Source organism: Bombus vancouverensis, chromosome 14, assembly GCF_051014615.1.
Source record: "Bombus vancouverensis nearcticus chromosome 14, iyBomVanc1_principal, whole genome shotgun sequence".
NCBI classification, from domain to species: domain Eukaryota; kingdom Metazoa; phylum Arthropoda; class Insecta; order Hymenoptera; family Apidae; genus Bombus; species Bombus vancouverensis.
Genome location: NC_134924.1, coordinates 9,502,400 through 9,514,385, shown reverse-complemented (window position 1 = coordinate 9,514,385; position 11,986 = coordinate 9,502,400). Strand labels below are relative to the sequence as shown.

Sequence of the window (11,986 nt, the reverse complement as noted above, 5' to 3'; positions counted from 1 at the left end):
CATTTATATTGTGTTTCAACGTATAAAAATACATATTCTCAAAAACCTTCTGTACACTATGAAATTTCTACTAACATACTTCTCTATTTGTTAGTTTTATATCAAATAAGTATTACTACCACCATCTAAAGCTCTACACAACTCATCATATAGAATGTAATATCTCTCTATCTTCCTTAAGAAAAAAAAAATCAATATTTCCTAATATATAGATTTTCGATCACAGTAGTTTAGCAAGCTCTATAACGTGAGATCTATACCCTTTTTTGTATTTCGATTATTTTCTCCTTTTCATTTGTTTTATTTCTTGTTGTTCGCTATTATTTTCCTCCTCCACGATAATTGAGAAGTCAGTTTCGTTTAAGAGCTGGGCTAGTTGGTTGCCAGCACTTCATGTCTCGTTTCAATACGCGAGAATTAAACACATAACAGTGTTACACAGCGCTAATGGAAACGGAGTGTACAGCGTGTACGTTTTCACTACGTGAAGGTATCACTTTTGTTTTTTTTGTTTGCAATGCGATTTAACGTCAAAGTTATGATACCTTTACTGTAAAATGGTCGGTGACCCCAACACAGTTCCTCCCTCCCTCCCGCCCCCCCTACCCGCCCACCCACGCGTTACATTTCGGCCCATGACATTTATTTTGTCGTTCTCAATTTTCTTCGTTTCATTCTCACTTTGATTTTTCATTTATACCTCTTGCTGATTGCAGCTCTAATAACGCATATTAATTCCCCCGAGAGCCTGACGATGACCATAACACGGTAACGACAACGATGTTGATGAGAAGAGGCCGTGGTTTCACCCACCCACCCTGAACACCCATTGTTCTGTTTCCCGCCCAACCCCTTTTGGCCTTCCCCTTAAAGCGGCCTTCTGAAAGAGACACAATTACTTCACTTTAATACATACTTCCAAAACTGGTACTTAAGTAAGGATCATCCTTTGTCTATGTTATCTGTCTATGTATATGTGTATATAAAACTGTTCAGAATTCATTTGACACAAGTACAAATTTCGGGATTAACTTACCGCATTTAGGCGGGGCTTCTCAAACGCCATACATATTATGGAGTCGTTCATTAAGTTGTGGTGGGAATTGATCTGAAAATCGTTTCCAATTTTCCACACCAACTTGATTTTTGAACCCATGTAATATCTACAGAAGAACAGATTTCTCAATGTTGTACAATAAAACAATTAATCAATTGAAAATAATTTAAGTTGTGATGATTTATTTTGATATACCTTCTGAAACATGTCCTTAAGATCTTCTCTAGGCGTCATCCAAGATGCAACAGCATCACAGAAAAAGATGAAATCTTGTACAACTCCTGCAGGATTTACTGTAATCATCTGGCACATACCTCTAAATGCCGAATCCTTTTCTTCATTATCTCTTATGCTTCTCAAAGAGGTACACCTAATAAAGTATGTGTGCACATTATGTCATGAATAATATTAATGATTTAAGAAGGTATATTTATCATAATTAAAGAATGTATGCTAAATATGATAGTGATATTTTTCTATAGTACACATCAGCTTTACTGGATAAAGTTATTGTTTGCCTGAACTATTATTGTAATGATAAATCTACCTTCTTTATAATTAAACTGTTTACATTTATAAGAGTATGATTATAGCAAAAAATGACAACTAGTCACTTGACATAATATTCATTCTCACAAGTTATGTAAGTTATACAGGAATAAATCATCTCCATTAATGTGGCAAAATTGTTAGTTTTGGTGAGACCAGTCCTATGTTTGGATTACCTAACGAACGTTACCCTTTTTTATTTTTATGTTTCTATTCTTCAATTTGTTGAACAATTTAGAATAAAAAATCCAAACTATTAATCTAAGAAAATAAAAAAATGTTATCTAATCTAACATAAGATAAGATAGAGTTCCTCTATCAGATGTTCTGTACTTTTGTATCTCTTTTTGAAAACATTTAGAAACCTTATCCAAGAATAATTTCTTCAACTCTATGCGAATCATTAAAATATTATTTTAACATGATCGGCATTGTATTAGTACAAGATTATTAATTAAGGTGTGGTTTACATTTGACAGCATCCCTTTAATTTTAAAGATTTTGATATTACAAAGCAAAGAGACATTAGCAGTAGTTGTGGTAGCAAGAATATAACTAGGATGTATTTCACAATATTGATGCTGAGTTAATTAACATGCAAAAGGACACTTTTGATTGGAACTACCTGTACACAGTGAAAAATATACTTTAAGAAAGAAAGAATATATGTTTCTAGATTTCAATGCAAGGCAATAATACACAGGCTAAAATATTACACAGATCTAAAAACGTGACAAATGTAAACCTACCCTAGACTCAAACTGCTTAAGAGCTGAACTATATAAGAGCCTATAACATACTTGCATGGTGGCAGTAAATCAAGGTAAATATACAAAGTAAATGTAAAAACTACTGCAAAAAACCATTGGGCAAGTTTAACATTATACTTAGAATAAACTGCACCCCTTTTTATCGAGAAATCATATAACGTATTTGTTTATAATATGGAAACAAAATCATGATGGGCTCTCTATATATGTATATTATATATGCTACAATATTCTTGCACAAAAGTTCTTAGCAGCCCCTAATGCAATGTTACTGAAGAGTCGGGAATAATATATAATAATAAAGTGCTAATAAAAATAGAAGGTAATATAATTAATAGAATATAATAATAAAGAAATTTACACACCACTGTCGGACAAACTGCTGTAACATGGGGGCGACGTCGTGGGGACACACATAACCTAGGCGACCGATCGTTATGGCTACGGTTTCATTTCATTTCGGTAAGTAGACAAGTGAAGTGTAGTGAAGTGACCGGAAACACAAACAATAAGACAAACTGATAGAGAACCAACGATCAACTCAGGCGAATATGTTGTCGTTTATAAACTCCAATTAATTTGTAATTAATCATTTAATCAATAATAATTAATTTAATATTAACAATTAATAGACAGTGGGAACAGAGGTGAACATATGAAATACCGACAATGAACATAGGCAATACCGTGCTATTGTAGCTGCTGAAACAATAATAAAAATTAGATAGCAGCGTGCGAGCCCATGATTTGTAAAAAACCGATATGAATATGATCTCTACCAATAAATGTTAATATAAACAAGTACAACCAAGAAACACAAAAATAAAAATTTTCCTCGTGAATTTAAAAGCCAATTTAAAGTACCATTGAAACAATATTTGGGGCTTAGATGCAAGCATAGTATATTGAATTGCAGTATATTTCTGCCATATGAAGCCTGCAGGCAATCGCACACCACTAAATCAGGTCCAATATACAAATACTAATAATTTAACCCGCTCATAAAACGTGCAAGCGTGGTCATATAAAACCACTCGAAGTCGTCAGTCTGTGTGGTTATTACCTTTAATAAAATTATTTACGGAAAATGCACCTAAACTTAAATGCCACCGAATGCTGAATCTAATGTGGGGACTTTCTCTGTATATTTGGGAGACTTCTCATTAAACAATCGTTGAATATCCTAATTGCATAAAAACCTTTATACAATATTTGTAATATACAGAACACGTATACTGCAATGCCTTAAATGAAAAGTTTCCCCTCGTGTGCAGAGCATACTTCTAAGAAAAGGTATTACTTCTACGAGATATAGGTGAACAGTAATAACATAGTTGTATTTTTATGATATCCAAAAAAAAAAAAAGAAAATAATGAAACTTTACTATACATTACCCTCTAACATTTAAAAGTATGCTCCATATACTAAGCTGTGTAGAAAAAACTATATATTTGAAAATATTATACACAGATACTCACCTGTATTTTCTAACAGCGTTTTCGGCGTATTCGGTCTGTTGATTATATCGATAAGCTGGGTCAAAATTAATGGAATATATGCACTTGTATCAGAACCTAAAAAAGAAAAAAGAAAATACATTCATATACATACTCTACCAGAGAGTTTTGTGATGCTTCAATAGATTACATCTTTAAAGCAGTTTACCGAGTTTTATAGCTATTTCACCGATAGTCCATGTTGCATTATTACATACAGATATAAACTCAGGATTTAAATTCTGTCCAAGTATAGGCATAAATTCCGCTATAAATAAAATTAACAAATGAACATACTGAACTCATATAAACATAATGAACGTTAATAAACGTAATAAACTTACTATGTAATTACATAACAAAAATACTCACGTATGCACGGTAGAACATGTTGGAAACAGGCCTTTGTAAGGTCCCCTAATAAGGCAAAACTGCTTTGTCTAACTTCAGGCATAACATCTTGCATACACTGATACAGCAGTTGCATTACATTACTGTTCATTACTAAGCGTTCCATATGACAATCCAACCCTTCTGCTAAGCCACTAAGAAGGTCTAATGCAACAATCATAAAATCTTTATCAGGGGCCTCAAATTGTTCTGGACTCTGTGTATTTGCTATGTGTTGATTTAGCGTCTGCTCTACGAGGGATACACACCGCCTATTAAAAAAAAAAATAAATAAATAAATAAACATAAAGATTTAAATACACTATCAAATCTACAAAGATAGAGGTTAATGAAACCTACCTATACACGGGTTCGCAATAAGGAAGGAAACCAGATCGTAAAGCAGTCGCAATTGAAGAAAGGCATTCTAATAATGGGAAAAGGTCTTTGTCTTCATCTTTTAACACATTCCACTTATTAATAAGTGGTGGCATAAGAAGGTTAATGTAATCTGGTTTATTAAGATGATGTCCTACTGAATCAGCAAGTGTACCAATTGCATCGTACAATATTAAAAGATTTTTATGTTGATATTTGCCTGCATATATAAGAATGATTAGTAAAACAATAAGCGTTTGTCCAATGTAACGGTAGTATAAGAGCATATTTACCAAAAGCAAAAACAAGCGTTTCAAGAATAAATCCAAGATAAGGGACTAGTTCTGTACATGCTTCCTCTTCTAACGTTGCAAAAGCAGAACATGCTGCTTCCTGGACACGTTTATTGCCATCAAGTACTCGTTTCAGTAATTCAGTCATTAAAGGTTTCAAATGTGTATCGTGTGGTTGCGCACAAACCCAATGTGCGTAACGACTTAATGTCCAGCAAGTAATAGCGCGTACTAGTGCTTTTTTGTCGCTTAAGCAACTAATTAAATATGGAATTAATTCTGATAAATGTGGAATCATTCCACTCATACAACCTGCAATAGTATATTACGCATTAAATTACGATTTAAACCCATATAAAATGGTGTAATGTATCAATGACTGTTACGAAAAGAACCTTCTGCTATAGCTCCCAGTGCTAATATTCCAGACTCTTTGATTACCCAATCTTGATGGAAAAGCGTTTCTTTCAAAATTGGTACTAGAACTGGTAATAATTCTTCTCTAAATACGTTTGCCAACATATCTAAAGCAGCAGCAGAACATTTTCTTAAATTCCAGTCACTAAGTGACGTATCGTCATCACATCCATCTTCAGCATCTGTGTCTTCTTCATCACAACCTCCGTTTTCGTTTGAGTGCTTGTTCATATTACCATGATGTGAATGATGCGTTTTTGACTTAGGAAATCTTGGTCTGATATCTTCTTCTCTATCTGGGATCATTTCATCTTCTTCCACATCCCCCTTTAGAAGTATTATATCAATGTCTGAGTATTTCATACCCCTTACCTATGAAATTGTAATGCATTATAAACTTATTAGTTTTCCGTGACATTTGCTTTAAAACTCACTTTATTTTGTGATTACCTACCAATACAGGTACTAAACGAGGTAAATGTGGTGCAAGTGCTTCTTTACATATTGGTTGCTCAGCTAATGAAAGCCAAAATTCACAAGCTTCTAAAGCGACTCCCTCATCAAGATCTTGCGTCCTCATTAACATATATTCTATTATGTTATGCATATGTGGTATTAATCTATCCATTCGAACTTCAAGCAACATAACCAGAGCCCTATAAAACCATAAATATGATATCATACAAGATATTGTATATATCTTATATCTTATATCAATATACTTTATATAAAAAAAGAAAGAACGCAATTATACCTGCATACGTTCTTTCTGACTTCTGGATCATCATCATTAGCTAAATGGAAGAGATTTTCCAGGAAGCTATCTATATGAATCATCAAAGCCTGTGTACGATTAACAATAAACTGATTAACACAGGCAGTAGCATGTGATCTAATTTTAGGGCTTGAATGTCTAAAAAATTGCAGGAACTTTGGGATTAAAACATTTAATGGTCGATTAAGTGCATCAGAATCTAAAATTTCTGCAGAATCTTCACAGATCTTTTGAAGAGCACCAAATGCACCCTCACAAACATTATAGTCTTGTGAGTCTAACATTTGACAAAGTGCAGGTAACAATTCCGGCCATCTAGTTAATTCACCTATTAGAAACAAGATTTAGTAATTTTCTGAAGCTATTTGATAGTTATTTCTACTAAATAATAACTATACCTTTGGATGCAATGGTAGTTATTAAAATACCAACAGTTGCACGAATCAGAGGTGATGAATCTCCAACTGCAGATAAACATTCTTGTTTGATGAAATTTGTAACCTCTGGTAAAAACTTATAAAAATGAGCTTTAACGTTATTTTTCAAAATCAGTCCACTTAAAGACCTCGTAGGTTCATCTTAAAAAGGAAAAACAATTGAATTAAAAAACCTATCTTTACAGATAAAAATTATTAAAGGTTACATCAAAAGTTATATTTGAAATACGTACCCTCTGATGTGAGTTTTGTTAAAACAAAAATAAGGTAATTGTTGAAGTCTGGAAATTTGTTTAATTCTTCCAATTTCTAAGAAATATTGATAAGAAAAAGTTCTAAGAATAAGTGTGCATCAAAGTATAACAATTGATCAATTTTTATTAAAATAAAAAGGAATTGCATATTTGTATAATTATCGTTTGTTGTAATACTATTACTATTACATAATAAATGTGAAAAGATATTCTATTTACATTCAACACATTAACACAGAAAATAAATTGCAACATACCACACAAAATATATCACAAATTTTCTATTATATGAATGAACAAATTTATTATAAATATATAAAACTGTTCCAATTATAAAATCTTTGCTCAAAATTTTGATTACATATAAATGCATACATACATATATATGTACATAATATAGTACGAAAAATGTGTAAAAAAATCCAAGTTTAAGTTTAAGTTCTGTTAACTTAACATTTATTGCCAGCTGCAATTCCCAACAGATACATTTCACTAACATTCGTTTGTGTATGTCATTTCCAGTCTGTTTAATTAATATTATGGCCGAAACTATATACAAGATTTATCGATTACGGCGTCAAGAAAACAAACTCGTCACCGACAGTAACGGCATTTCCGACGCGCCCCGCGACAGATATCATGTATCGTTAACATATTTCTTGGCGCTTGAGTATAACTCACGTGTTATTCGAGAAAAACCTATCAACTTATGTCGACCTACTCTTACCGAGTCTAATATTAATAGCAGAATGATTTCCTAAAAAGTAATGTGAACGACTACGAAATGGCTTTCCCGATCATAAAAAATCATATTAGTTACAATAAGGTGTCTCAACAGCTTTTCAATCGAACCGTAGACGACAAAAAAGGGGATTCGTGACAGGCTGCGCAAAAGCGCGCCGAACATTTACCCATCTTACATCAAATAGAATATTTCGATAGCCTTGATATCTGTTGAGACTCCCTTCTACGTCTTTTTAATGAAATTTCCAACGCTATTTAAAAGGAGCAGAAAATTTTATCGCGACGAAAAGCACGCCCCTTAATTGACCTAGCCGCTTCACTTCGTTACCGCGTCGCGGGTGTACTCACCGGGAACAAAAATCTCTGGGACAAATTTTTTTTCCAAAGCACTAAACGAATTTTGATCAAATATGAAAGGATACTTCTTGTACAGCTCGTTGAGTAGCCGTATCCGGGCTTTGAGACTCCTTGAGGAGCGTCAAGATTTGCCGAAGTCCTTCCTCTTGCGGTTGCCACGCCATTTTCATCGTGTTTTTCAACAGCACCACTGAACGCAGCCAGCCTTCTCTGACCTCACAGATAAACGGAAGCTCCCCACGGTTGCCCCCACCATCACGCCACGAAAGCATTAAGATACCGGCCTGTCACACCAGAATTCTTTAGTTAATTTTCTCTAGGTTGTACTGTCAGGCCCGCGATTAATTGTTCAGGATAATTAGGTGGATATTTAACATCGTTTCGTAACGATATTCCATTTTCGGTTAATTCATCCAGATAGACAATTGAACGTTTTTGGTACTTAGCAGACGAGCTCTTCCGGCGACAGCAGTGACATCGATCGGCCTTCTGTTTCGATTTGTATTAAGCTATGCAACGTTTTTCAAATTTAACGTTATTCCGTGGGATGTATGATGTTGGCCGTTAATGATTTGAAAGATTGAAATCGTTGATGGTACGAGGTATTTGTTTCTTAAGCCAATCTTGAAAGAATTAAGAATTAGGAATAATTACACTACTGTTTAGCGGCTGAATTTCAAATGTAGAAAGACACGCTATTTATGGTAGCGTGTATTTTAATGATCTGTTGTGTTTAATTGATCAATTATAATGAAACAATATGTTTACTTTTTTATTCTATGATATATTTTGAAGTAAACATATAGGAGAAAAAACAAAAACTATAGCAAAGCATTTATTAAATTTTATCATGTATACATATATATTCTTGTAATTTCATTCGTTTATTAAAATTTGTGGGATATATACCATAGAAAAGCGAAATGCTTATAGAAATCATTAATTTATCGACATATTTATGCATATTGGATTTGCGATCTCGGTCTCCAGATTTCAATTCCTTCTGTACCAGAAACTGCAAGGACGTCATTTAAATAATCCGTCTACAAGATAAAAAAAATTAAATTTATATAATTAAAGTTCATAAAAATCTTTATTTTGAGCTACTCACATTAGCTATTTCACCATAACTAGACTTTAAGGTAGTGAGATGTTGTGGAGGATCAGTAGGACTGGAAATTCGAACCGTTTGGTCCATAGAACTCGTGATCAAACATCCAGGTGTAGAATGAACACCATTGATACCTTTCTTATGTTCGGTGGTGTAACATTTGACACGTTTAAAATCATTTCTTGGATCAAGTACATGCAGTTTTGCACTACCATCTCCTACATAAATCATGTCCCGTTGCATGCACATACTCATAGGAAATGATTCTTGGGAAATCTAGAAAGCATTCCTTTTGAATTATGCAAATCTTGACTATGTTTTTGTAGAACATTTAATCTTTTTATTCTTTAACATTTTTACCGTGACATTTTTCATAATTCTTCCTGCTCTTTGATCCCATATAGACACTGTCCTGTCCTCACTAGCCGATAGAATAAAGTGAGAACTCATAGCCAGTTTAATGACTGCTCTTTTATGTGGTTGGTAATTTATAATGGGTTTGCATAATCTTGAATCAAACACTAATATAGTTTTACAAAATGATCCTGTAGCAAAAAGACCTAACTCTGGGCATGATGCAACACACAATAAAGCACCTCCGACGATCCTAAAAAATTAATAACGTTTCTATAGGAAATTCTATTTTATGAAAATGATGCAGTATTTTGCGCAGTCACTTCTGGCAGAGCGAGTGAAAGCAGAGTCTTTTACTTGATAGCATTTTTCAAAATACCTTAAAAAAGTTATGTTTGCAATTTAACACTATTTTTGTTGAATGTACATTAACGTCTAACTATCTCTTATGAACAAAGATATTTGTGCCTTCCTCGCTCGGCCTTCCCATAACGAGAGCAGCGAAAATGACCAGCTTGGTTTTCATGTACATCTCATAAGTTTTGAAGTGAGCAAGACCGGTGCTAGTAAGCGTCCATGCTTTGACACTTTGATCCCAGCTGCAACTATAGACTGTATTATCTATTGCTGCTAGATCCCAAATCCATCCATTATGAGCAAACTCTATACTCGTGTAACTTTCTCTCTCGTTTTCTTTTGTAGGGAGCTTCCAACATACTAAGGATCGATCTCTAGCTCCTGATATACAAATATTTCCACCCTGTGTACACATATTAATATATTGTAAAATTATAAAGGCGTAACATTGAATGAATATTATAAAATATTATACTAGCCTGCATTAATAACAAGCCATCGATAGTACTGTATTGTACATTATCAAGTGATAACTTCTCCATAGTGACATTTTCTTTTCTCCATAATGATGTTTGTTTTTCCAATGCAACACATGATAACTTCCAAAACAGTTCATCATCTTCAACTTAAAAAAAAAATATAGTTTCAATGAGGAAGATATAAATGATTATCAGCAAACATTATTAATATGTAAGAGAATACATTTTAAGTAGAAAGTTAAATGCAATGTTGTTAAATATTAATATAGCTTTTCATAAATTTTTGTAAATCATATTTTTCCATGTTAACCAAAATATGATTACTTGCAAACCAGTCTCATTATAAAATGTAGTATGTGAAAATTTGATTCTAAGTTAATGTTTTTTATCGTGAAAAACATAAACTAAAACTAATTATTGGATACAGTAATAGATGGTGTCTTATTTATTTACAGAATGATTGGTTGTGCAAGGCGCAAGATGCTATCAATTTGAGCTAACCAGGAGGCAAGACTGGGTAACCAGTATCTGGCCAAATCTTAGTAATCCTCACTTTCCACAGTGAGTTGTCATTTAAAATTTGATGAAATTGTTTGCACACTAAACTCAAGCCATGTACTAATGTAGATGCATCTAGGAAGGAACAGATGTGAAGAAATATCTGAAATATAACAACGAAAATATATTAATTACTATTAGAAAATACACATACTTTCTACTGAGGACCCATTTAAATGTAGTTTTATGTTCGTACATAACATCACAGTCGGATTTTTAAATATGCTGTGCAAAGTATTTAAAAATGGTATTTAAAAATGGCGTCCACGATTTACTAATGTTTCGATAAAATTTTTCAACGTTCCATTTATTTTTTAAAGTAGTTCGTTACAGATCGCTGCTAAACGAGTTTATTCAGCTTTCTACTGTTGCTTGATGTATATCTCTCCCATCATGTTTATTTACGATATTTAAATGTATTTAAATAACACCCATTTCATTGTTTGTAAACAGTCGATATACATAGCATATAATATTCTTTACAAGTTATTGTATTATATTAATCAAACATATTTGCTAAAATATATTCAAACAACTGTTACTCTATAAATATTATTAAAAAAATAAAAATTTTTTCAATTATTTCAAATAATACTAACTTTTAACGTATATACATGCTTTTTAGAATATACATTTCTTTGATTAATCAAAAGTACGTACGTATAATATTTATATGTATAATATTTTATGTATAATATTTATCTATACAAACCTCGACTGGAAGATCTGATAGAGATAATTGGGGGTTCGTTTGATCGGTATCAATTCGAGTACAACTCTCGTTTTCATCGCACATTTTAGTCTAGAAAAGCCAGTGTTGAACGTTACGTTTTTAAACAATATCATTCGATATACTGTTAAACGTTCTAGCGATTCAGCTCGTAATAACAAAAAATAAACGTAATGGTTGCTTTTTACTGACGTTATTATTTACCGTTTTGGTCTCGTGCGCGACACAGCCTTGAATGCGCATGACTCACTATCACCTCCATTTTCGTTCATTTCACAACTATCTCTCAAGAGCAGGGCTGGCAACATATATTCGAAGTTTAAATTACTTTTACGTTGATTTTATTATACTTGCAAATTATTACAAATCGCTATATATAAAATTTCACAACGTTTACATATCGCTTCCACATATTTCGTATAAAAGAAGTATTTCTCTGAATTAACATAATATTTATTAACAATCAATTGACAATCATT

The 11,986-nt window shown here is 32.8% G+C and overlaps 2 protein-coding genes across 4 annotated transcripts; both read right to left on the bottom strand.

The window, feature by feature from the left end:
* Positions 1-700: 700 nt before the first annotated feature.
* Tnpo (transportin 1) lies at positions 701-8,145 on the bottom strand. Of its 2 annotated transcripts, none has more exons than XM_076624522.1 (15): positions 7,984-8,145; positions 6,797-6,872; positions 6,525-6,704; positions 6,106-6,454; positions 5,806-6,007; positions 5,330-5,723; positions 4,935-5,246; positions 4,624-4,861; positions 4,246-4,535; positions 4,043-4,141; positions 3,856-3,951; positions 2,742-2,817; positions 1,253-1,427; positions 1,037-1,163; positions 701-877 (listed from the first exon to the last, which is right to left on the bottom strand). In XM_076624522.1, the coding sequence occupies exons 1-14, from the start codon at positions 8,086-8,088 to the stop codon at positions 1,056-1,058; spliced, it is 2,700 nt and encodes an 899-aa protein (XP_076480637.1). In that variant the 5' UTR covers positions 8,089-8,145; the 3' UTR covers positions 701-877; positions 1,037-1,055. The 2 variants fall into 2 exon arrangements, with proteins under 2 accessions (XP_076480637.1, XP_033187114.2); XM_033331223.2 differs by having other exon boundaries at positions 701-880; positions 7,984-8,144.
* Positions 8,146-8,740: 595 nt separating this feature from the next.
* On the bottom strand, positions 8,741-11,884 carry LOC117155381 (F-box/WD repeat-containing protein 9). 2 transcript variants are annotated; one of them, XM_076624523.1, is made up of 8 exons: positions 11,700-11,884; positions 11,490-11,579; positions 10,721-10,880; positions 10,220-10,365; positions 9,914-10,143; positions 9,390-9,636; positions 9,030-9,305; positions 8,741-8,961 (listed from the first exon to the last, which is right to left on the bottom strand). In XM_076624523.1, the coding sequence occupies exons 1-8, from the start codon at positions 11,748-11,750 to the stop codon at positions 8,875-8,877; spliced, it is 1,287 nt and encodes a 428-aa protein (XP_076480638.1). In that variant the 5' UTR covers positions 11,751-11,884; the 3' UTR covers positions 8,741-8,874. The 2 variants fall into 2 exon arrangements, with proteins under 2 accessions (XP_076480638.1, XP_033187184.1); XM_033331293.2 differs by having other exon boundaries at positions 11,712-11,884.
* Positions 11,885-11,986: the final 102 nt, after the last annotated feature.